At 41.1% G+C, this 26,739-nt stretch overlaps 1 protein-coding gene across 1 annotated transcript in view; it reads left to right on the top strand.

The window, feature by feature from the left end:
• The window catches only part of TEX14 (testis expressed 14, intercellular bridge forming factor), a 77,641-nt gene that overhangs the window by 38,033 nt on the left and 12,869 nt on the right, over positions 1–26,739 (top strand). The window contains exons 10-22 of the mRNA XM_075074029.1: positions 4,670–4,848; positions 8,120–8,271; positions 9,999–10,189; positions 10,392–10,542; positions 11,710–12,704; positions 14,359–14,465; positions 16,484–16,563; positions 17,947–18,213; positions 19,747–19,847; positions 21,829–21,948; positions 22,508–22,586; positions 23,496–23,586; positions 25,510–25,572. Coding sequence (XP_074930130.1) covers positions 4,670–4,848; positions 8,120–8,271; positions 9,999–10,189; positions 10,392–10,542; positions 11,710–12,704; positions 14,359–14,465; positions 16,484–16,563; positions 17,947–18,213; positions 19,747–19,847; positions 21,829–21,948; positions 22,508–22,586; positions 23,496–23,586; positions 25,510–25,572 — 2,576 coding nt within the window. The remainder of the gene's footprint in view (positions 1–4,669; positions 4,849–8,119; positions 8,272–9,998; positions 10,190–10,391; positions 10,543–11,709; positions 12,705–14,358; positions 14,466–16,483; positions 16,564–17,946; positions 18,214–19,746; positions 19,848–21,828; positions 21,949–22,507; positions 22,587–23,495; positions 23,587–25,509; positions 25,573–26,739) is intronic.

Raw genomic sequence — 26,739 nt, forward strand, 5'->3', positions numbered from 1 at the left:
CCTAGTTTGAGCCAGACCGCTAGCCTGCTGCAAACCCAGACCCAGGTCTGAACTACATCCCCTAACTACTGTAGGCTTAAACTGAAAGCAGCTTAAGAAGTGTTCCTGTCTTTAACACTCAGATGCCCAACTCCCAATGGGGTCCAAACCTCAAATAAATCCATTTTATCCTGTATAAAATTTTACCCTGTATACAGGGTAAACTCATAAATTGTTTGCCCTCTATAACACTGATAGAGAGGTAGGCACAGCTGTTTGCCCCCCCCCCCCCAGGTATTAATACATACTCCAGGTTAATTAATAAGTAAAAAGTGATTTTATTAAATACAGAAAGTAGGATTTAAGTGGTTCTAAGTAATAGGAGACAGAACAAAGTGAATTACCAGGTAAAATAAAATAAAACGCGCAAGTCTGTGCCTAATACAGTAAGAAAACTGAATATGGATTAAAAACCTCACCCTCAGAGGAATTCCAGTGAGCTTCCTTTTACAGACTGGTCTCCTTCTAGTCTGGCTCCAGCAGTCACTCACACCCCATATAGTTACTGTCCTTTGTTTTAGTTTCTTTCAGGTATCCTTGGGGGCTATCTCTTGAGCCAGCTGAAGACCAAAATGGAGGGGTCTCCCAGGGGTTTAAATAGACTTTCTCTTGTGGGTTGAGACCCCCTCCTCTCTCTTTTGCAAAGTCCAGCTCCAAGATGGAGTTTTGGAGTCACATGGGCAAGTCACATGTCCATGCATGACTCAGTTTTTACAGGCAGCAGACACTGTTTACATGCTACCTGAACGTCCTCAGGTAGACTTCTTATATGGATTGGAGCCTTCCAAGATTCGTTGTCCTTTAAGTATTTCTTGACTGGGCACTTAATTTGCACCTTCCTTTCTCAAGAAGCTGACCAAATGCTTTACTAAGGCTACTTAGAAATCAAGCAAGTACACAGCCAATATGCCATAACTTCGAATACAACAATGACACATGCATATGAATAGGATGAATAGATTCAGTAGATCATAACCTTTACAGAGATATGTTACATGGCATAAGTAGCATAAAATATATTCCAGTTATGTCATATATATTACACATTCATAAGCATATTTCCATGAAGCCTGACACTTCTGGCTGATTGCCTACCAGGGAGAATTCTGAAATCAATCCAGACTGGGAAGTAACCATGACAAGCCTGCTTAATAAAATTTCAGGGGTTCTAGTACCATACGTAACAATATTGGTCTTTGCCTAAGACCATTCACTGGATTACCTTTTTGTCTCTTGGTTTGCACATACCCAGTATAATTCACTAAGTCTAAGTTCTTTCAGATGTGATTTGAGAAGCTGCAGTTGTAATTATCATTCCTTTTAGATCATAGAGATGGGAAAATCAGTTCTTCTTCGAATGCTTGTTCATGTCAGTTCCAATCAGGTGTGTATGGGCTGCGTGCACGACAGCCGCAAGATTTTTCCCCTACTAGTATCCGTAGGGTCGGCCTTGGCGCCCTCTGGAGTCGTGCCTTCATGGAAGCAATATAGGGCCCTGCTGACCTGACCCCCACTCAGTTCCTTCTTACCACTTGTGATGGCTGTCTGGAACTCCCTACCACTCTTGCCTCAGCGAGCGCGTGCTTCGCAGTATCTCTATCCTCGTATACGTAGTTAGCACAGTAGTTCTAGTTAGTGTAGATTTTCTTATAAGTTACCTTTGGGGTGGTCTTTCCCCCAGTGTTTTTCGCCGTCACCAGGTATGCCTCGATCCCAAGGCTTTAAACTGTGCTTGGACTGTGGCAGGTTTATGTCAAGAAGTGACCTGCACTTGTCGTGCTTTAGGTGTCTGGGTGAGGGGCATCTCAGAGACCGCTGCAAGGGCTTTCATCCCTGGACGAAAATTATCTGAGTAACCTTTTGGTGAGGCAAAAGAGTATGGGATTTAGGTGTAATGTACACTAACCATAATTCTAGGGTTTTTGTTTTGTTTTGTTTTTTACCATCTTGTCTGTTTTAGGTCTTTTAGACTTTTACTTGTTAAATTTCACTGGTGCCATCTGCTGGAGATTTTAGTTAAATACACCTATTTTCTTTTTCACTTAATTTTAGCCATTGTCTTGCATTTAGTTGATACTTCCCACAGCCCCAGTGTAGTTGGGGATTGGTCCTGCTTTGAGCAGGGGGTTGGACTAGATGACTTCCTGAGGTGCCTTCCAACCCTAATAATCTATGATTCTATGTCCACTGAAGGTAGGTTTGGGGTGCAATCCAGACCAGTGGGGGGCTGAGTCATTGCCTGCCCTGTAACCATGGGTGCCTCAAGTGCTTTGCTTCTGTAACTCCCTGCCTGGGATATTCATAATCAGCAACAAGCATGCAGGTCACACCCTGAGTGTCTATATATAACTGCAGCTGTGACCTTGTGACCTCAAGAGTCTGCCAGCAACACACACCAGACCTAAGAGAGAGCTCTGTGTAAGCTCAAAAACTTGTCTCTCTCACCAACGGTAAGTTGGTCCTATAAACGATATTACATCATGCACTTTGTCTCTCTAATATCCTGCAAACAACATGGCAACAACAACACTTCATAGCAACACTCCCTGGTCTCTACCAGCCTTGGTTACTACTTGAAGGATGACTCCAACATACTCCCAGTCCTGAATTTTCCTAAAACCGTGTGCTCTGTAATGTCCAGCCCTCTTCTTGACAGTTCAGAGAAATAGTTTCTTCTAAAGAAACAAAAATGTATAACAGCTGATTAATGTATCTGGATAAGTATACCCTTTCATTTAAACACAGCACTGAGTTGGTTTATAATAAAAATAAAACAAATTTATTAACAACAGGACATATATTAAGTGATGCCAAGCAAAAGTTAGAACAGGTTACAAACAAATAGAAGTGACAACACACATCTAAAAGTCTAAAACTTAATCTAGCCAGGAACAGGTTTGTTCAAGATGTTTTTTTCTCACCTATAGTCAGTTCCCAGAGACTTCAACTCCCCCTTGATTGAAGGACTCTTCTTTCTCAGCTGCAAGAGCTCTGTTCCCTTGTGTTTGTTTAGAGAGGGATGCCAAAGATGGCTTCTGTCTTCCAAAGTTCAACGCCTTTGTTTCAAGAGGCAGGATGTTTCCATGCTATTATTCTTTTCTTGTGGACTTCCTAACCCCCTGCTGATTTCAGTGTAAATGGTCCTTCCATTGTTTTTGTTCACACCTTGCTTAATTTAATTGGAGTCTGGTAGATAGTTTGTTGCCTTCTCTCTTGTCTAGGAGAGAACCTGATTGGGCACAGACTTTAAAACATATCATCGTCAAGAATCCATATTTCCTCATCGTGTTGATGCATATGTTTCACAATGATATTAATCACCAATATGTCATTAGCTTTCAGAAGAGGCCCACTTTTATAATACAGTAATATTATATACTATCAGTTGATTCACTTGCTTATCACTTGAGATTCAGACCTCTTTTCATTATAGACCAGTAAACCTTGGAAATGGATTCCTCTTATTCAAGGTCAGAGGAAGATAACATGGAGATTGATGATGAAGAAAGCTCCATGCTCTTGCTTCCCCCACTGGTGTTTGCTGACATGCAGATTGTTCTGTTTCCTGCCATCTCCTCCCTCTTTGCTGTCTTGATGGTCTTGTTTACTGCTTATATGTAAATTGAGGTAAACACACATGATTTTCTTTAGGATAGACCTGGTTCACAATTCCCCCTGATATGCCTGGTTTAAACACACTTTAATCATAATTCTAGCATATATCCATAACACTTTATATACACTGAATACATACAGCACACAAGAACATTAATGATCAATGAGTTATTAGATTTCAAATGATACCTCACAAGTTATATTTTGTACAAAGATTATTTCAGAAGTGTGTAATGTGTTAATGAAGGGGTGCTTAGTGTCACAGTAGGATAAAAAATAATGGGCTTAATCTGCAGCAGGGAAGATTTAGGTTGGATATTAGGAAAAACTTTCTAACTATAAAGATAGTTAAACTTTAGAGTAGGCTTCCAGATGAGGTTTTGGAATTCCCATGATTGGAAAATTTTAAGAATAAGTTGGACAAATGTCTGTCAGGGATGGTCCAGGTTTACTTTTCCTGTCTCAGCTTAGGGGGCTGGACTAGCTGACGTCTCAGGGTCCCTCCCAACCCTACATTTCTGTGATTCTATATGTATCAAAGGGCAGATATACATATAGATGGAGCTGAGTTACAACACTAAGGAATAGGTTTTATCAACTGTTTTACATTCTGTTATTGATGCTGATTGATTTTCCTTTTCCTTTTCCATGACTGATTGCTTACCTATTTTTCCTTAACAAAAGAGGGAAACATGCAATATATTATCACTGAGGTAGAGAAATTAAACACAAAGTTGAGATATTTCAAAATCTGTTTTTCTATTACAATGTTAATTTTGGCATGTTACACGTATGTATTATTTTCTGTTTTTTAATAGATTACTGTTTGGTTTCAAGTAGATCATATAATATTCTTCATGGGCAATGGGATTGAGTTAACTTTACAGTCAAAACCTTAATTTTTTGATTTCTCCGCCTTTGGTGTTAAATTAACAATAGCTTTTGCATTCTGTTGATCTTCAGTTATCAGCAATGTGAATGCTTGACTCTTCTGTTGTGTTTTTTTTCCCCCCAGCGTTCAGAATTCCCAGTATTGCACATGGAGACAATTGTGCATCTGCTGCTTCAGGTTAATGATGCTTTGAGGTTTTTGCACTCACGGGGATTTATCCACCGTTCACTCACCTCTTATGCTGTACAGATTGTTTCTGCTGGTGAGGCAAAGTTAACCAACTTGGAGTACATGATAGAAAGGTAAAGAATTATCACATTGTTACTTGGAAAGGTGGGTGAGTGAGGCCAAACTGAGGACTGAATTCTGTTGTCAGGGTGATCCTCCAGCTCTTCTGATTACTTGTGAATCGCTGTGCATGAGCAATGCCACAGAGATCCATCCTAGTCTTTCTTTGACAGCATTGCAGATTTGACTGTAGGGAGAGGGATTTTCACATCTCCATTGCTCAGATACGTGGTCAGTGCTCATTTAGTGTCATACGTTTCAGCTTATCTCAATTTTTATAGCTTCTCTATAAATAACTGAAAATAGAGGTTAACAGTAGAAGAAAGGTCTCTGCTCCATTCTAGTGTAAAGGCACCGCAATAGAGAGAGAGAACAGAATATGGAACCTGCATCTAGTGACCATACGGAGACAGAAATCCTATTGGAGAATTTAATTCTATTCCTCTAGTATAAATAGTTTCAGTGTATTCAGATTATAATGAACCTCTGCTTATGAAATCTGATCCTACAAGAGCCTGGGGCCCCCACAACTCCCACTGAAATTAGAGATACTCAGCACCTTGCATATATGTACACTCATGGTGCAGTTTCTCTCTGAATAACATTATTTCACTATGGGATCCATCTGTCTCCCATTAATGTTAATAGAAGGACTGTCATTGGCTAAATGGGAATTGAACTAGACCCAGAAAGAGGGTTCTAATATATAGATGCATGTGCTCACACACACACCTCAAGTTATCTTTGAAAAAGCATCATATTTCAACTTCTGTAGAAATACAGTTATTATTGCCATATACACCTCTACCCCAGTATAACGCAACCTGATATAAGGCGGGTTCACATACAAGGCGGTAAAGCTCTGACATGCTGCTCTGAGCAACGTGTTGAGGGTGCCAGGCCAGGCCAGGGCCGAGGGGTTTGATAAGGGGCAGAGGGTCTTGGAGGCGGTCAGGTGCTCCCTTCCCTGGGTCTGGGGGGCAGGAGCTGTGGGAGGGCGCTTTTGGGGGCCCCGCAGTCCCAGAGTGGACTAGGGAATTAGCGGGGGGCTGGGAGCAGCCTGCTCTGCTTCCCTTGCCCCCGATCCCAGCTGTGTCGCTCGGGGGAAGAGGCTTGGGGATAGGGCTCCTCCCCCCCGCACTCACCAGCAGCAGTGGAAGCAGAGCAACTTGGCCCCAGTCCACTCTACCCCACCAGCTCCGAGCCGCAGCGCTCTGATTCCCGCTGCAGGTGAATATAGGGAGTGTCCTTTCCCTAGCCTCCCTGCACACACCTGCGGCAGGAAGCAGAGCACCACAGCTGGGAGGGGGCAGAGTGGAGCAAGTTGGGGGTGTGTCGCTCCGCTTCCCACCACAGGTGAGCGCTGAGGGTGTCCTTTCCCCAACCTCCCCACACTCATCGGTGGCGGGAAGCGGAGCAGCCCAGCCCCAGCCAGCTCCACTCTGTCAGCACCCAGCCGTGGCGCTCCACTTCCCGCCAAGCAGGTGAGTGCAAGACCTTTCCCAAGCCATCCTCCAGCGACACGGCTGGGGCCGGGGTAAGGAAAGCGGAGCAGGTGGGGCCATGTCGCTCCGCTTCCTGCCGCAGATGAGTGCGGGGGGGCATCCTTTCACCAACCTCCCTGCACTCACCAGCAGTGGGAAGTGGAGTGGTGCGGCTGGGAAGTGGTGGTGTGGAGCGGGCTGGGGCTGGGCTTCTCCGCTTCCTGCCACTGCCGGTGAGTGCCTGTCAGGGGGAGTGCCGGGGGTGGATAGGGGTTGGAGCAGTCAGGGGACAGGGAGGTTGGGTAGGGGGTGGTGTCCTGGGGGTGATTAGGGACAGGGGTCTCTGGAGGGGGCAGTCAGGGAACGGGGTGCGGGGGCAAAGCAAGTTTGATATAATGCGGTCTCGGCTATAACATGGTGAGATTTTTGTCTCCCGAGGACCGCATTATATCGGGGTAGAAGTATATTAGCAGAGCCCTCTGTTGGTGAAAATGAGATATAGCAGCCTCTTGCCAAGCTTTATCACTTTCCTTTTCTGTCTTATACAAATGTTTATTTCCTATGTGAAGGGATATTGTTAATTTGAACTTGTTAAAAATAATTATTTTTTTAAAAATGGTTTTAGGTAGTAAGCAGTATGTCTTTAGTTGTTTTAAAGTTCCATTTAAAAATTTAAAAAGTGCAGATGGGTTTTTCCACTTCCCAGGTGGTGATTATAGTGTTTGCTGAGAGAAGGAGAAACTGGCTGATAAGGAAAACAGTGAAATTGGGTATAAACCAAAAAAATTGCCAAGTGTGCAAAGGAAATTAACTAAAAGAAAAAGAGAAATTTCCTCTCCACTCTTGTTAACTTCTTTCAGTTATAAATAAGTCTTAGGTCTTACTTGTATTCATGATAAGTACAATATTTTCTGACAGAAATGAGGTTTAAGTCAATTGTTTCTCTTGAATATACATGAAGTGTAGCCCGCAGCACTGCTTTCCACTAGCATGTGGTCTCTACCTAAAATATCTGACCATAGTCCCTTGAACAATATTAAATTCAGGGGAAATGAGTATCTGTAGAATCAGAAAAAATCCTTTGTCCTGGACAATGGTTTTTAAAGAACACTTATTCTCAGTTTAAAATGAAGAAGAAAGAGGTGTAACTATTGTGTGGAGAGTAGAGGGACATTAACTTTTAATCATACAGAAGTACTGGCATTACACTGCCAAATGAATATAAACAAGCCAGAAGACACAACTTGCTAGTCTTTCACCTGTGCTATGAATGCTGACCAGAGTGAAAGACTTGGTTGTAAAAATACGCCATAGTTAGGACATCTTTAACCTCTGGTTTGTCTTTATTTGAGGATAAAGCTTTTAAATAAACTGCTATAGCTCGCTTTTACCAACAGAGGTCTCTTCTATAATGTGCCAATACAAGCTGTTTATTTCTATACAGTATTATAAATGTTTGTTCAAAAAGCTGTTTTTAAGCTGGTTTTGCTTTTTTTGGTAAATTTTGTGTATAACATGGATCATTTAAAATAAATGCATACGTGAAAATAAAGACATTAATTGCTGAATCCCATACTGTCAGAGCTTCCAAAGGAGGGATTGCAGTGGTAGGTCTATTTTTAACTTACATCCTGGACAGAATTAATCAAACATCCAATTCAGTTGACATTGGTTGGTTTGTTTCCCAGTATTAACATGATTTATCGAATCCTTTTGTCTCTGACTACATTGGATAGACCAGCTACTCATCACAGGTTATGGTTTCCCAAATTTAACCCTGTTTTGTGTTCTCTTCTGGCAGCAAGGATGGAGGAGACCACAGTGATCTCACACGTGTTCCAGTCCCAGCCCAGCTGTATAAGTGGTGTGCTCCTGAAGTAATCCTTGAAAAGGCTGCCACAGTCAAATCAGACATTTATAGCTTCTGTATAGTAATGCAGGAAGCCCTAACAGGTATAATTAAAGAGGTTCAGACTTCTGTCACTGAGAGTATGTCTACACGGCAATTAGACACCTGCAGCTGGCTCGTGCTGGCTGACTCAGGGTTAAGGGACTTGGGCTGTGGGATTGTTTAATTGCTATGTAGACTTCCAGGCTTGGGCTGGAGCCAGGGCTCTAGGACCCTGTGAGGTGGGAGGGGCCTAGCTGCCTAAAGCTCAGCCTGCAGCCACAGCAATTAAACAGCTCAGCAGCCTGACCCAGAGTCAGCTGGCATAGGCCAGCCGTGGGTTTCTAATTGTAATGTAGACATACCCTGAGTTACCATAGAGTACCCTGAATACATGAAGTGTCAGTTCAGTCTCCGTAGGTGATTGCATACCCTCCTGCAAAGCTCCTTTAGTGATTAAAGTTTTCTTCATATGGGAAAGAGTTGCAAAGAAAAGAAGACATCACATGTCTTATTTGCATGATGTGTTCCTCTGACCTTCTGCATAACCTGATGATATTTGGGGAGAAGCTAGGCGCACCCTTTTTAACTAGTGAAATAAACATTGAATTCAGCAAAGTTTCTGGAGGGACAGTGAAGAAATAATAGATAATTTGCCTGGAAGTGTTTGTTTCAATGTATCAAAATTTCATTATGGGATTGTACTAGAACCATTAACCAATGATGAGGGGAAGTGAGATGACAAAATTGGAGATGGCACAAGATTAGATAGGCTGGTGTAGACTGGAGAAGACTGGGAGGAATTTTCAAGCTGTTACCTAGCTAAATGGGGAGCACCATGGCAGATGAAATTCCAGGCTGACAATCACCGTTGAATGAAGGAATAATTGGAATTAAAGGTACGTGTTGCTGGGATCTAAATTTACTATAACAACTCAGTATAAAAACATAGACATCATTGTGGAGAAGTTAACAAAACTCGACATGCACTGCTGGTCCAAAAAGCATACAAAATGTTAGGCTCTGTAAAGAACAGGATAGAATATTATACTAAAAATATGCTATGATACAAATGTGTGGTGTGTCCACTTGGAATACTATGTTCAGTTCTGATAATCCTATCTGAAAAATTATATCGCAGAAATAAAAAGGGCTCAGAGAGGGGTAATAAAAATGACAGTAGCTTGGAAAGATTTTCATATGAAAAGTAATTGAAACACTTGGGATTGCTTTGTTTAAAGAGGAGGTTAGAGGAGGAGGTGAGCAAACATTGGTTGTTTACAGAAGGTAAATGAGGCACTTCTTCCTATTTACCTTTTCTCATAATGCTAAAACAAGAGGACAGTCAATGAAAATGTCAGTTAACAAATTAAACCACATAAAAGATAATCCTTTTTTACACAGCACACAGTTAACTTATGGAACTCCTTGCCACAAGGTATCATAGAGGCAAAGAGTTTATTAAAATTCTAAAAAGGATTAGACTTTTATATTGATAATGAGAACATCCACAGTTTTAGCAGATGGGATGAAAAAAAATTATCCTAGGGATAAACCAACAACTACTGAGAGGATTTAGGAAGAAATTTCCTGGTGGCAAGTTATTCCATAATTGTCCACTAGGGGATTTTTGGCAGCTTCCTCTGAAGCATCAAGTGTTGGCTGTCAGAGACCGGATACTGGACTAGATGGACTGCTGGTCTGATTTACAATGGCAGTTGTTTCTGTGATTCTTCCCCTTCTTTGGTTAGGGCCATGCTGTGTACCAGACAATATTTGTTACGTCTTACAGAAACTCTTCCCTGGAATGGGCTTGAAGGCTCAGGAATTAAAGAATTCGTAGTTTCTGGGCAACATTTGGAAATGGATGTCAGGCTTCCTAACCCGTACTATGACATTGTAAAGACAGGTCTAGCACCTAAACAAAACGACCGCTCCATGAGTCTTCAGGATATTCGCTATATATTGAAGAATGATTTAAAGGTGACTCTCATGATTGTAGCCGTTATGCTTTTAAAATCATATTTGGTTAATCAGAGTTAATTGTCTCCTAGAGGTCAAGTTGTTATGTTTAAGTCTGGGTCTGAGTTTTCTTTTGTTTATTTGGGCAAATCAGTTTAAAATAAAACCTGAAGACATTGGAATACCACATAAACTTCCGCTCACAACCTTCTTTATGTTACAGGACTTGATTGAGTCTCGAATTGGTCGCTCTGATGAAAGCTCAACTGCACAAAGGCATGAAATATTTTCAGATATAAACATCTGTTTGGGGTCCACATCTAATTACAAGAGGGAAACGCTAGAGCTGCAAGGAGAGGCGATAACAAAGACTGGTACGTTTCTATTCCTGGGGGGCATGTCAAGAACCTTCACACTGGTGTTTTCTCTTATCCCCCCAGGATTGGGGGACCAATCCTGACAACTTGGCCATTGGCACTCAAACAAATTTGTGCTGCCAGTAGCCATAGGCCAGTAGAAGATTTAGTAAAGTGTGTCCTATCATTTGGAAGGTGCAGCTCCACTGAGTTAGAGCCAAATCGTGGAACTAGCACAGCTTTTGGAAGGAATTCCCATAAGACTTTGGGGCAAGACATGTTTCCCCTTCGTTCCTTACTTCTCTCTAACAAGTTGCAGAGGGCTGCAGTAGATCCCTGCTGTTGCCACCCTCCCTCTGCAGAAGAGAATTATGGACCCACCTCAGCTCTCAGAGCTCCATAGGCTGCAGGAAATATGGACCCATATGCAAAGTCCCCATATACTCCTTTTTCTTCTGTAGTGGAACCATAGGGTCCAGGCTAGATCTGTTTGGGAATTTTCTGTTGGAATTATTTTCTCACAGAAAATGCCCTTTTTTCCATGGGAACATTTCAGTTTTGCTGAAAATTTTTGGTGTTTCCATTGGGAAAATTGAAATGATGGCTCTCTGCCTCCCTGCTTTTCTGCCTAACAGCTTTGCTGGGGGGAAAGCGAGGAGGTGGCAAGTGAAGCTCGCAAGAGCATTCCAGTTGAGTAGCAAGCTGAAAAAATCTTTTTAGGTTCTCCTGAAGTGGAATCTTTCTGGAAATCCCTTCCCATTAAAATGTCCTCTTTTTGACTGTTTTGTTCTGGTCTGGGAGGAAATTATTTTGAAAAAGGTAAATTTTTTTGTGAAAAATGAGTTCCATTTTCTGGCCAGTTCTGATAAGTCATTTATATATGTAGAAGAAGGAAAAGGGACATTAATTATTAAAGTGTGACTCTTCCAGGTCTACTTCTCTTCCAGTACTAAAGATCTTGCGGTGCATTTTGAAATGAATAAGGCATAAGCCTAGTGTCCTACGTCCCAGACCCCATTAAACAGGGTTTACTTTTCAAGATAGTGTGTGATGATGATAAAAATCCTTGTAGACAGAGGGGTTGAATGCTGCTACTCAAATAACAAAAAGATATTTTAAATGTCTAAGCAATATGTATAATGGAGGCCTAAAAAAGTAGCTTAATATTAACATCTGATTTTTCAGATGGCAGCTTTACTGTGCCAAGGTGTTCAGTTTCTCCTGCTGAAAAAGAATCCATTATAGATCGTGAGGGTATAACTTGTATTCAGCCAGTTATACAGGATCTGAGCCAAGATATAGCTTCTGAACTCCAGAGGACCTACAGTGTTAGCGAGGTAGACGACAGCCTCTGTAGTTTTGAAATCAATGAAATCTATGCATGTTATCCAGAATTACATGAAGATGTTCTGGAAGAACTAGCTGGATTAGATCGTGCTTTGGAAGATCAAATAAAACAGCAAAATGTAGACGAGGACAGAGCCATCTCCCAGATCCTACCTCCGCTTCCTAAAATTCAGTTAGTTGAGCAGCCAAATTCTAGTGAAGAAGGCAGCTCTTCAGAAATGGGTACAGAGTACAGTATAGAGGAGGTAGAGAGACTAAGTGAGGCCTCTGAGTCCTGCATGCTGCGCTGTTTGGGAGCAGATGTCAGGGAAAGTGTGTGTAGCCCATCCAAAACTGAGCAGCACATCAGCAAATGCGTCCTTAATCTCAAGATTTCTCAGACCTTATTGCGGCAGGCAACGGATTCCCTTTACAGAACAGAGGAGAAATTAGACAAATTAGAGTCTGTTCAAAACCAGCACAAACTGCTTAAGGAAATCCAAGCAGAGCAAGTTTCTAAGCAGAAGTCCATAGAGAGCTACTTAAATAAAATTGATGATATTCTCAAAAATATCAAGATCCCCTTGTCAGGTGCTGATGCTTTTTTGTGGAAGGCAGTAGGCCCTCCATCAAGGAACTATATACCACCACCACTGCGAGTGCCTGGGGCGCAAAGTGCATTGGAGGTTGACCATTTCCAGGCTATCTCAAAAGCTGTGAAGGAACCAAGAGCAATTCAGAGTGAGAAGATTGAGTGCGTTGATCAAAGACGTAAGAATAAAGATGACTGCCAGAATGATTTCAGCTCCAACATGGTGAAGAGTACTGAGGTTCGAATAGTGCCAAGCTATCAGGTAAAGGGGAGAGGAGATGACTGGCCATATGGCTATTAATCATATAACTATGTTGTATACCAAGTGGGTAGCACTGACAAGATGCACAGATCTGGATGGTCTTTCAAAAGACGACACTGGTTATTGCTGATTTGAATGTTTGTGTACTATACATGTTGTGCATTGAATAGAAAATGATCAGTCTAGTCCTGAGTGCAGCAATGTCTGATTTATTTATTTTATTGCTTTATCAAAACAGTAACTTTTCATACATGTATTTCATCTTTATTTATGGCCATATTCTGCTAACTTGCATCCCATGGAGTCTTGTAATTGATAGTACACCTGGGTCATACGTTTTAAAAATGGCCTCTAATTTTGTGCTCATAATTTTTGCATTGGTGTGCACAAATCTGTTTGAACATACAAATTTTAAAGGCTGATTTTGAAGATGGCTTAGGGAGGCCTTAGTTATATTTGCACATACAGTTGTTTTGCTCTTTTATTTATTTGAATAGCCTTCTGGTATGCATGATGCTTCACAGATACTGCGATGAGACAAGGTCCCTGTAGCTTCATTTAACTGAGACCAATCCAGTGGCACAGTAGAGAAAACGTCATGTCATAAGATGGAGGGAGGAATATTGTGCGTCAGAGCAAGCAGAGAGGGAGAGGTGTTGTTTGGGTTACAGATACTGGAGATGTCGTGTTATGGGGACTTATAGGGTTTTGGGATGTTGAAAGAATGATTTAACATGGTTAGCATGAAAGTGGTGGACTATTAGTTTAAAAAAATGGGTTTGAAGGAGGGATATGAGTCAACAGTGTAACACTTGCAAAAAAAGCAAACATTATTCTGGGATGTATTAGCAGGAGTGTTGTAAGCAAGAGATGAGAAGTAATTCTTCCACTCTACTCTGTGCTGATTAGGCCTCAACTGGAATATTATGTCCAGTTCTGGGGCTACAATTCAGAAAAGATGTGAACAAATTGGAGAGTCCAGAAAGAGTAACAAATATGATTAAAGGTCTAGAAAACATTACCTGTGAGGGAACACTGAAAAAATTGGGTTTGTTTAGTCTGGAGAAGAGAAGACTGAGAGGGGACACGATAACAGTTTTCAATTACATAAAAGGTTGTTACAAGGAGGAGGGAGAAAAATTGTTCTCCTTAACCTCTGATTGGCAGTTAGAAGAAACTTCCTAATTGTCAAGGTAGTTAAGCACTGGAATAAATTGCCTAGGGAGGTTGTAGAATCTCCGTCATTGGAGATTTTTAAGAACAGGTTAGACAAACACCTGCCAGGGGTGGTCTAGATAATACTTAGTCCTGCCTTGAGTTCAGGGGACTGGACTAGAAGATCTCTCGAGGTCTCTTCCAGTCCTATAATTCTATGATTTATGTATATTTCCATAAGTTGTCTAGCACCAGCAATTCCCACTTGGGCCCTTTAGTATATAAAGAACCTGTTAGGAGATTTAGAGTATACTTTGTCCTAATCCAGGATCTGAACCTGCCGCCCTTACTGATGTCAGTAGTACCACTGAAATGGAGCCCAATGAATAAAGAGTGCAGGATCCAGTCCTATGTATGCATTTAGAGAAAACTAAGCTAATAATAAGCACATAGTGCGAGGCAAACTCTGAGTCATAGTTTGGTGGCCTGATTTTTTCAGCAAGTGCATTCACATGTGGCTGTAAGACGGAAAAAAAATATCAACTTGCAACACCATAGAGGAACTGATTCAAGTTTTGGAGGAAGTGGAATCGAGGAAGAGAAATGGTGAGTTCTGTCTGTTACTTCACAAATGACTAGTTACTTCATAGTTTCTAGTCACAAAGAAATAAATTCCTGTAGATTCCTCCTACTAAAACCTCTGTCAAAAGGAGAACCCTCTAGGATTAAAACTGGCGTTGGGTTTTTCTCAGCAAGCAAAAAGCCATCCATCCAATTAAGAGCCTTCCATGAAACAGACTCATTGTCAGCTACAGAGCTGACAAGATATCTACTATGAGAGCTTAATAAGGAGTCAGAATCTGTCAGTGCAGAATACCTGTCCCTCTGGGATCTGTACTCACCAGCCAAGAGATGAAACAGGTAGGCATTGATGTGATAAATGATATCTCAGCACCTTAAAATGGTTTCAAAAGCTTTTAAATTACTTTTCTGTAACTTACACTGGAATATCTGTTTGCATATATAACCTGTATTTGGAAATATCGATGTATTGAAAGGGAGAGTGCCAAGTGAGTTAGTCTTAAACTGTGAAACTGACTAAAAAAAACAGTCTAGTTTCACTGTCACAGCTCACTGAAGGTTTTTTTTAAATTTCCAAATAGCATCTCTATCAACAACTAAGCAGGATGTTTAAAGTTTCATTGTAATATTCTGAGGTGCCATTAGCACCACAGGTAAATGAGTTGTTTTCTAATTATTACTTTTATTTCTTGGCTCCTTTAAAGTACAACAAAATAAGTATATTTTTGGTGGATGTGCATATTTTTGTTTGTGTAGATAGCAAGGGCCAAATCCTGGTCCCTGTGTATATTCTGATCCAAAGCTTAAAGGAAAGACTTCTATTGATTTCTATGGGTGTTGGATCAGTCCTTGTGATGTGGGTGGTAGAAACTGAATTCTCCCTCTAAACTCAGTGGCAAAGCACAGAGCACCTGTGCAGCCCTTCAATAGCAGTTAGCGCAAACCTCAGCGTTATACTCCATAGTATGCAGTTCCCCTGACTTGGGAGGTAAGCTGTACTTTGTTCTTCTTATCTCTCTGCACTTGATATTTCCATACAGACATCAAAGTAAATGATAAAGTTGAGTCAATGGCAGAGCTGGGAATGGGAATAGAACCAGACACGTGCTCTAATCCTAAAATGACTTCATAAGGTTAAACCAGCTAGGAAAAATCATGTTGCACTAACTTGTTAGTTTTTTGGGGGAAAAAATAATCAAATAATAAGTAAAGGTGACCCTATGAATCAAAATCCCCTTGTTAAGGAAATAAACGACCAGACAATAAATGGGAAAGATTTGTAATGGGTCAGAAATAGCTGATATAGTCATGAGTCACTGCACTCTAGAATGGAGTCAGGTTAATAGTTGGGTAGCCAAGGAATTGATAATGGGACCATTGGAATCCAAAATGGAGGTGCCAAGTGATTGGCTGATTGACCTACAGAGTATAAATCTATATGACACTTAGAATCATATAGAATCATAGAAGATTAGGGTTGGAAGAGACCTCAGGTCATCTAGCCCAGCCCCCTGCTCAGAGCAGGACTTGGTGATGAGGAAGGCACACTGCCAAGATCTTTTGGCTTGTCCTTTGGAGATGCCCAGTGCCTTGTGAGATCAGATTCTAAAGCATTGGTGGTATCATGCTAATCCATAATGGGCCTAACTCATCCACTGCATTCTAGGCATTGGGAAATCAATGTGCTAGTTCTGAGGGGTTTTTAGAACCTGTATGGTGTGAGACCTAGGCTATGTCTACACAGTGGACTCTATGCCAGCATGGCCCCTTTTTTTAGATGCAGTTTTTCTGACAGTGTAGGTGCACCACTTCCCCAAACGGTGTTACCTATGTTGACAGAAGCATCTACTCTGCAGTTTTGTTGGCATAGCTATATCATTTTTTCACACCCCAACCAACATAGCTATGCTGATATAATTTTAAAGGGTAGACTTTGCATCCGAAAGCTCTTGGTGTTTTGCTAACTGGGGAATGGTTAATGATAAATTTCTGTATTTATTAACAGAGATTTGTTTGATGCAACTTGTTACAATTTACTGTAGGTTTTTTCCAAAATCAGCATCTGAAATTTATAACACAAGGAGAAGTGAGGAGCGAAGGATGGTGCAGTCAGAATGGAAAAGTGAGTAAACAACAATGTTGACTAAACACTGGAGTTAACTAACATGTCCGAAACACGTTATTAGACCTTCCAATGACTTTTTGTCCCTCATAAAAGAGCTTTATGCTGCTGTTGGGGCTCCTAGAATCCCCCCATATCGTCCTGTGTTTAGACCATCCTAATTCCCCCCATCCTGACAAGCTCCCTGTGTGCCACTCTCTCATCACCCTCTGCTACAGGGATTCCCTGCAACTACCTCCCAGACAGAGATTCTGTGTGCCCCATTCCTCCTCCTCCTCCCATATCGGGGTCTCCCAGTCTCTCTCCCCTCTCCTCTAATAATTCCTCTTTCTGTGTGGAGATAAATCATTCAGGGTGTCACTCAACCCAGTTAGGAGGAGAGGCAGAGAGGAGTTAGGAGTATTGTTATGCTGGAAAGTGTTTGATCTGTAGACAATTGTCAACAGGTGCTTGAGTAGCCCCCCCCCCCATTTTCTCCCTCTCAATTTTCTAATTTCCCCCGACATTAAGAGGGGTTTGGCCATTGATACTTAAAACATTCCCTGAAATTTTGGAATTGATCGCATGTGATGTTCAGAAATTATCACTTTACAACAAGACAGACAGACCAAGAAATGCCATCGACTTAAGCATAAAGCCTTTGTAGGCACCTAAAAGCAGCATGATTTTCACAGGTGCTGAGCACCTGCAGCTCCAATCTACTTCATTGGGAGTTTTGAGTAAAAATGGAGTAGGGTACTTGAGATAGAGCCCATAGTCCAGGCGGTTAATTGTCAGGCCATTGGTGTCTTCCTTTCTGTTTTTTCTGTGGTTTAAAAAAAAGATTCTGCGTTTGCAATGGGGACATTTTCCGTGTAGGGCATCATTCATCTTCCTCTTGAGGAAACACTGTATTCTGAATGGAAATCCTGTATTCCCAGTACATCCAACATGTGTGGATTCAGCATAACCACATTAAGATGGTGTGAAATGCTATAGGAAATGTTAGCCCACGGTTCTTGAAGGAGTAACAAAAACAGCCTGGAATGAATCCAGTGAAGTGTATGAATGGGATTTCTCCCTTGTGAGTCATTGCCACAGCTTCTAGATGGCAGTTCATTCCCATTCCAGCATTCCTTGGTGAATGTGTATGTGTAGAGGTTTCCCCATCAGTGTCTGCAGGATTTAAACTTTCATTAAAAGAAATAGGTTTCTAGCCAGTATGATTGTAAAGTTAAACCTTTTGGCTGTGGCTCTGGGGCAGTCTGCAGTCAGCCTGAAGCAACAGAGGGGAAGGACTGAATGTCCAAATTGCAGGCGAGTTCAGCAGGAGGGTACTGAAAGATTCTAGTTTGTGACCAATGTTCCGAGAAGGTGAACCTTGAGTATATACTTTTTGCCTAGCTGAAGTGAAACAAATCGCTAAAATAGTGGCGTCTGGGCAGCTGAGACTTCTCCCTCCGTATTTGCCGAGTGAATGCACCTCAGAAAGCGAGGCAGAAAGCGTGAAGGAAGCCTTTCCACATATCACCTTCAGGGGCCAGGAATGCGTTGGGTGGCAGAGAAAGGATGGCAGGTGGCACACAAGCAATGGCACTGAAACCCAGGATCTGGGCAGGAAGGATGAGTCAGAGGAGAGTGACTTGGAGTCTGTATTCAGAAGTTTTGCAGGTAATGCTGATGGAATTGGTATTCCTGCCTTTCCAGTCAGACCGTTATGATCACAGATGGCATTGCACAGGGAGATTGGAGATTATTTGACTTTTGGAGTGATCATTGACCACCTTTGCTTCTAAAGTTGTCCCCTGAAGGTGGTCAATGAAGAGCATAGACTATGCACTAAACTGAGAAGTATGCACTAACGGGTCCCTTCTGGGGGAGTACTGAGCTCCCTCAGATCCCATTGGCTTTGATGGGAATTGAGGGACCAAAACCCTTGTCATGCTAGAGCCCATAGAGAGGGTCACATGCCTATAATTCCCCAGTTTTAATGTCTGCATATTTCTATACAAGTCTACTGGACAGTGCTATGGTAGCTGTCATGGCAGATGGTTAATCTGATTCCTATAAAAAGAGTCAGATGACCCTCATTTTCTCTCTTCCTGAGCTGTGGTCACCTACAAGTCTGGGATAATCTGAGGTAATCCAGTAGATGCATTGCCATGTTACAGCGAAAATAGATTAATGTGGCTTCATCAAATGTTCCAAATACGGAGTTCCCCAGCCTCTGCATTGTATCTGAACTGACCACAGCAGATCTCCAAAGGGCTTGTGACTAGCTCCAAAGGCACCGCTAATATACTCTCCATTTTAAAATTTGTAACAATCAGGGCTATATCTGCACTTTCTAAGTGGATTAGCTACTGCTAAATGTGGTGTGGAGACATTAAGAAACACACACACACACACACACACACACACACACACACACACACACACACACACACACACACACACACACACACACACACACACGACAATGCTAAGTTCACAAAGGAAGTTTTAGCAATCAATATCAATTGACTGTGGATCCCCGAGGCTTTGTCCCTGAGATCTCATGAAGAAATCAGGTTGATCGCTTGTGAAAGAGGAATCCAGCTGCTGTATGTCTCACTGTAAACTCATGTTCCTCACACCCACACTGGGTAATGACCAAGGACAGGCCTCTTGGCAAAGACACATACACAGAACCATAGATGAAAATGATTGTGTTTTGTCAGTGAAATAGTCGCACCCCAGATGAGACTAATGACCCGATCCCACATAGGGCAAGCCGTACACAATGACAAATGCCATTAGCAATAGGACAGAGGTCTGACTGACTTGTCCTATGGTTTTGCATTTTATGTGCATGGAGCCTGAGGTTTGTTCCTTATACAATATGTTGTTGCTGCATAGTGCTACCTTAGATCCTAATATGTTGCTAATTGAGATTTTCAAAAACGAATCATTAGTGACATGCACATGGATGCCATTTTGAAGAAGAACATTTTGAGGACAATCCTTAATGAAGATTCACATGTTTGCCTTTATGAATTGGGCGTTTAATTGTCATTATCTTTCCATTCCCCAATAGATCGTGTAGCTTTACTGCTATTCATAGATTTATTCACATTTATATTCCATCAGTTGCACAAATCATTCAAGCCACATTATTCTTTGCATAATAATTGTGTTCCATTCTGACATGCTTCAATTTGTTAGGCAGAAGTTGGCAGTCTCTAGCAAAAGATGAGCAAGCAGAGTGCGGAGCAAACCTTCCTAAAAATTCAATCAGTCCAACAGAAGCTGAGAATCCCTGCTGTGTATGTACAGTAATCCAAGAAATATAATTACTACTAGTAATCTATGAGATCAGTTTTGTGACAGGTAGTTGTATATTTATTTTGTGTGTGTTGCATACTGAAAAATGAAGGCAGTCAGATATTGCTGATCTTTTAGCTATGAGTTCCCTATGAGTCCTCCATTTGTTGTTTGGGTCTGTAAAACCACCACGGCAATGTGAGCAGTGGGAGGGTAGGCTGAAATATACAGCAATCAAATGAAATATCTAACATTGAGAATCTAAAGAAACTGGGAGTAGGAAAACAAAAGGTATGTCCAAATCTGAAATTGATTTGTGCTTTTAAAAGTAATTTTCACAGAGTGATGGCACAGCACATGTATGGCTGCAGTGTAGAAAAACTAGGCAGGAATGCATCGCAAAAAACCTAGCAGACATCCTTTTTGCATGTAAAGCCCATAGAGAGATGAGATTTCCCAGCCTCAAGTTTGCAATATGTACGATTATTGTATGGCTCAGTCAATGTTTGATGCACATTTTATACTGCAGAATTCCAGGTTTTTTAATACTGTGAAAGACCAAGACCTGTTTTTTATAAAATAAAAATAGTTTCTGGCATATAGACAGTTATTACAATATAAATACCCCAAAGGTCAGATTTTCCAATGTCTTTAGGCACCCAAAGATGCAGATAGATACTTAGTGGGCTTATCAGTTTAGGGACAAACTACCATTGAAATCAATGAGAGTTAGATAACTGATGTGCTTAGTCACTTCAGGTGCCTAAATACCTTTGAAAATCTGGCCCTCATTGATTAAATTGCCTAGGTAATAATACTGCTCCCATAAACCCACTAGATTCTGCCACCAACCCACCTCCTCCCCAAATGCTTGGGAAAAGAGATGGGCCTTACAGGACGTCTGGCAGACCAACAAGATCTGTTTTACAACATATCTGGGAGGTTTAACAGCACATTAGAACAGTTTAATGAAGGAAGTGACTAAAAACTCCAGGGCAATTTAGGTAGTGTCAACAGTATGTAATTATCCAAGTTAGACTGTTGCCAGGCTTGACATTTATTCCAACAAAAAATGCAATTGGCTATTTTAATGACCTTAGGAGGTCTGAAAAATAGTCCCTCTGGCAGTGCAGCACACTCTGACACTGCTTCAGGCATCCGTACTGATTTAGAGGGAAGAATACAACATACTGAATTGACAGTTCCACTTCTCATGGTACTGGGGCCACGTGTACACTACAGAATTATGTTGACCTAACTTATGTCGGCATACAGCCACTGCAGTTATTAAATTGTATATATGCACACTTGGCTCCTTGTGTTGGCAGTGTGTATCCTCATCAGGAGTATGTGTTATCGATTGTATTGTCAGTGTGGGGCACTGTGGGACAGCTCCTGAAAGCCAGTAAGTCAATGTAAGCAAAGCAGTGTCTACACGGGCACTGTCAACCTAATTACATTGACCGTGACTTTGCACTGCTCAGGGATGTAGTGTTATTAAATCGGTGCAGAGGGGCACTTATATTGGCAGGAGCCAAATTTAAGTGAATATACTTCCACAGCGAGGTCAATGCAGCTTATGTTGGCCTAATCCTGTAGTGTAGACCAGGCCTTAATGTCCTAGTGGGAGGTCTCTCAGAGCAGTCCTCTAACATAGCTCCAGCTCTGCTTACGTGGGATCTGATGGGCCCACTGGACAAGACGGTATACTAGCTGCCGGCACAATAGTCCCATAATAGCCGAAGGGATAATGCCAGAGAAATAATGTAAACATAATAGCTATCATAAAGGTGGAATTATTGAAAATGTAAGCAGAATAAAAGTTATACATCTGAGTGAAGGAAGCTCATTGGTTTCTGTCTGAACTTACAATAAAATAACACACATTACTATTTAACGTTGTTGACTAAGAGTATATTATACAATACAAACATAGTTGTGGAGGCATCATAACTTTATGACTTTTTATAACATCTTTCACAGGAACATTCAAGTGAATTAACTTGTTCCCCCAATTCCTCTCCTGACATATCAGATGAGTTTTTCACTCCTGATCCGGATTATTTGTTCTTTCCAGCTCCTCAGGAAAACTCTGAACGAGAGGTAAAAGCAGAGTCTACACAGGAGTAAAATGTATCTCAAGCTTAAGGGCAAATAAAAACACTTGTGGTTTTGTTTTTGTTGGTGTGGAAAAGAGCTATCTTTATTGTGACATCTTTATTGGCAAGCGCTCCTTTTCCATGCCCTCTGATAAATCTGTACCTCTTAACATATTCCTAAAAAAAAGAAAAGAAAAAAAAAAGGCATGTTCTCCTGGCTCATTTTTTAGAGAGAAATTAAGGCTTTTGTGTAACCTTAAAATTAAAAACTCTGTTAGGCTAAGAAATTTTTTTGGCCACTCTTACACTAAGAGCCCCAGCACTCTTCATTTGCTGTTGCATCTTTGGGAGACAGTTTTTATTCATTTCCTAGAGAAGATGAAATTATTTGTGAAGGATATCAGATATAATGCATGCTGTTCATTATTGCACCTAAAAATGAAAAGCTCCTGAAGGATTTGCTTCTTTCCACACTGATTAGGGTGTACATTGTGCAGGGACAAGAGTTCTCCTTTTACAGCTTGCCTCTGAGAAATTTAATTTGATGCATTGTGTCTCTTCAGACCTCAAGTTCTGAAGATGAGTTAGAAGTTACCCAAGAAGCCTGTGTACAGAAACAGACCTCTGCTGATACAGAGTCAGGTAATGCTTAGCTTAGACATTCTGGTTACCGTCCCCAGACCTGAGGAAGAGCTGTTTGAAGTTCAAAAGCTTGTCTCTTTCACCAACAGAAGTTGGTCCAATAGAATATACTGCTTCACCTGCCTTGTCTTTCTCATATCTTGGGACCAACATAGCTACAATAACACTGTTGAATACATGCTTGTTATTTGTGTTTCCTCCTTGCAGTGGATACTCCTGTGTCCTTACTTTTGTGGTGCAGGACTGCCAAATGTTGGCAGGCCTAATATTTGGTCAGCAACTTTCCCAGTAGGAAGCTGAAACTGGATTCATTTGGGCCTGGTTGCCTCCACTCCCACTGAGTTTAATGGGAATTGTGGGTGCATGGTATCTTGTAGGATCAGGCTCATACATGGTAATCAGTGAATTATTGCAGTTGTAACATTTTGATCATACATCTGTAGCACTGCAGCCAGAAATCTGTTGTGACCAATTTCTTTTGTACCTATTGCTGAGTTAGCAGCTTCGCATAATGTACTAGCAAGAGACATGGAAATTGAATTAGAGTTTGTATATCTACGCTAATATTCTGATTACCAGACTTCCCTTGGGGGTGAGACCTGTTAAATCTGAAATAATATATCTGGAACGCAAAGAAAAGTATTGTATGTCTGTTCTTTTGTCAGTCCTTGTTCAATGAGGATTTGTAAATGTTTCAATATCTTCAATCCCCCATTGGCAGGATGGCTGGCTTTTGGAATATGTTTATGAAAATGCATCTTTAAAAATGCATTTTTCTATTAGAACAACCAAGACAGCGGTCACAAGAACTGAAAATATAATAAAGTTGTAATTTCCTGTTCAGTAAGTTATGTCTCACTTTTTTATTTGAAAACCCAATAACAGGGAAAATTTGCTATTTGTATTCAGGAGAGAAAATGTTTATGTGCAACGCAGCAGTAAAAGGCCTTGGCAGTAACGAAAAGGGAGTGAATCAAGTCAGCCATACTTCTGTAGCCAGGTAGAAAGACTTATTATGCCACTTCAAGCAAAAAATAGGTTGTACAGGACATGCTCTCTCTTTATTAATGCTGCTGAAATACCTAATGCTCAAACTGTCCATGGTGTTTTTTTTAAATGGTGATCTATGTATTTTGTAGCCAGAAAATATTAGAAGTGCTTTCACAAGCCTGATGGTTGAGGTTTTACCTTTTACTGTGTTACTATCCCTGTTTTTGCTTAATGAGAGAGTTATGATTAAGAGGAAAAATAATTCTATGTATGTTAGACGTAGTATATATACTGAAATGCCACCATCTTAAACAGACTAATGCCAGGTAATTAAGATCAAGAGCTCTTGCCATGTGTTGTGCCTGAGTACTGCAGCCCAGGAGGCGCTGTTTGTTATTGTGGTCGTGCTAGATGCTGTTGAAACCTGAAGAGAGACATGGCTCCTGACCCACAGCTCACTATTTGAAATAGAAGGAGGTGTGTGTGGTAGGGGAAGGATACAATAAACGAGCACAATGGACAGGGGTTTGTTGGTTCATGTTCTTTTACTTGGTTTAATACATTTGAAATGTGAAACTTCTGCAACTTGTAACCACCTGATAAATTACAAACAGAGGCATAGCCACACCTTGGCTTTTAATTGGAACTGTATTGCTGTGTTTTTATTTACATTTCAAATAATATTGCAGTGGCTTCCAAGCCTTCGCTGCCTGAGGGCCTGCTGTTGTACTTCATTTCTTACTGGACTTGCCATGAACAAGTCAGACCCTATTCACAGATTGCAATTCCTTGCTTTAATCCGCATCCCGGATGGAGCTGGGTATGGGAGGGAGTGGGCAGGTAAGCTCGGGCAGAGACTCACCCCACCTGAATTAGTACTGCATTTTGCACCAGTTTGCTGTTTAAGTAACTAGCTGGACAAGTTTGCTGCATAGTAGAGAGCATGACTTGTACAGGACACACTGGTCAAAAGGATTGTACTATAGTACACCCCATAAAATCCACAAAGCTGTGCAAAATAAGGCAGAGTTAATGTGTGGGTATGTGGGGCACAGGAGGTAAGTCCATATGCAATATCTCATTTGTATACACCGTTTCTCACTGCTGGGCTGTTACTTGGAATGATTCAAGCTGAGTAAGGGCCTGATTCAAGGATGACTCAAGAAGCTTTCTGTCCCCTTCTGCGCTTTCATGGAGGAATGGGGTGTAGCTAGTGTATGTAACAGCCAGTGGCAGCACAGCTTCTGTGGGAGGGGAGATCAAGAGCACGGTGCAGAGGTGCACAGAGGCCACAGGGATGGTTTCCCTGCCTCCTCTGTAGAGGTCCACTTCTCTTCCTCTGGATGGGAGGAGACAGAATTTGAAGTAGACTTGTCCGTGACCCTTGTCTGTGGTTAATAGTTCAGTGTTTGGAGACTTGTAGCCATGTTTAACTGTCAGGTGGGATGTTTATGTTTCCATTATTCTCATTTGTTTATATCACAATAATATATAGAGGCATCAGCCAAGATCAAGGCCCCACTGCACTAGGTGTTGTACATAGACGTAATAAGAAAGAGTCCTAAAGAGCTTAGAATATAGAAAAGACGGACAAAAGGCGGGGAAAAGGAAGTAACAAGAAGTCTTACACAAGTTTTGATTTAATTTTCAAATAGTTCTTTTTGAAACGACTGGGATTTATAATGCATACATTGATTGTGTAAGACACAGTACAGATTCATATCTGCTGTGTACATCAGCTTTTCTCCTACTCCTCTATACATATGCTTTAAGACTTTAAGCGAGTTCTGGTTTTGATGAGCTTCACTCTAGCCCCACAGAGCTAGTTTTTTTCTGTTTCTTCAGTTTCTTTTATGCTCGTTTTTTAACGTTTATTTTCATAGTTTTCCAAGAAAATAGATGAATGTGTGCTCTTAATTTTTTCTTTTTCCAGTGCTGAAGTATCACAAGAAATGATATCTAAGGAGACACCGAAAGAGTTCAAAGAGAAAGATATGTAAGGACACATATTGTTTCATAGTGAAACTGCAGCAGAGCAACCGTTACCATTATAAGATTTTTCTGTTTATATAAAGTAAGAAAATGTGATGTTCAAATTCAGAAATTCAAAAACAGGATGCCTATAAACTGTAGAGATAATATTTCATCATAAGCAGGGAGGGTAGGTACAAAAAAATCAAAAATCTACAGTAGACCTTAGCTTATTCCTAAGTATTTTTATATTCATGAGTAATTAAATTAATGAAAGAGAATGTCAGTTGGGTGTTGTGCATAGAAGTGAAAGTATTAGGGAATCACTGTTCCTGCTGAACATATTAAATTGAAGATTCAAACAAATCTTTAAATCATTAGTTTCCAGTTAAATACCTTTCACAAATATATATCCCAAATAATGTGATGGAGGTTTTTAACCTATTATTTTGGTAGGACAGGAACACTTGGCAGAATGGACTTATGGACTTTGATTTTAAATAGAAAAGCAAACTTCTTGAAAAAAAAATATGGGTGAAAGTCACATGTAACTTCTGAGACAATGGTCCACAGCTGAAATTTCCCTTCTGAACAACAAAGCCTATTAAAGCACAGTCTTAAGGGGAAACTTCAGAGTATAGCTGGTGGGGATTTAAAAGAGAACTTGATAAACTCCTAGTGGTTAAGTCCATAAATGGCTATTAGCCAAGATGGGTAAGAAATGGTGTCCCTAGCCTCTGTTTGTCAGAGGATGGAGATGGATGGCAGGAGAGAGATCACTTGATCATTGCCTGTTAGATTCACTACCTGTGGGGCACCTGGCATTGGCCACTGTCGGTAGACAGATACTGGGCTAAATGGACCTTTGGTCTGACCCAGTACGGCCATTCTTATGTTCTTATGGGGATGTTGGGTTCCTCAGTTTGGCCCTAGTCCTGCAAGCACCTAAGCCCTCAAGAAGACATCAAAGTCTCTTTAGACTATATGTGTAGAAGTTTCACTTCGTCCAAGTAATTCACTTGGAGGACAACTAAAGCTGCAAGAACCAAGAGTGCCAAACTAGTCTCTGTTCCACTGAAGTCTCTTGTTCGTTAAGTCTTGAGATCTTTTCCTGAGCTGTGGAGACAGTTTTGTTAGCATTCTCTTGTAGAAGGTAACCTACTACTTGGCACCTTGTAGATCAGAATTATTG

This window comes from Chelonoidis abingdonii, chromosome 20 (assembly GCF_003597395.2).
Source record: "Chelonoidis abingdonii isolate Lonesome George chromosome 20, CheloAbing_2.0, whole genome shotgun sequence".
Taxonomy (NCBI): Eukaryota; Metazoa; Chordata; order Testudines; family Testudinidae; genus Chelonoidis; species Chelonoidis abingdonii.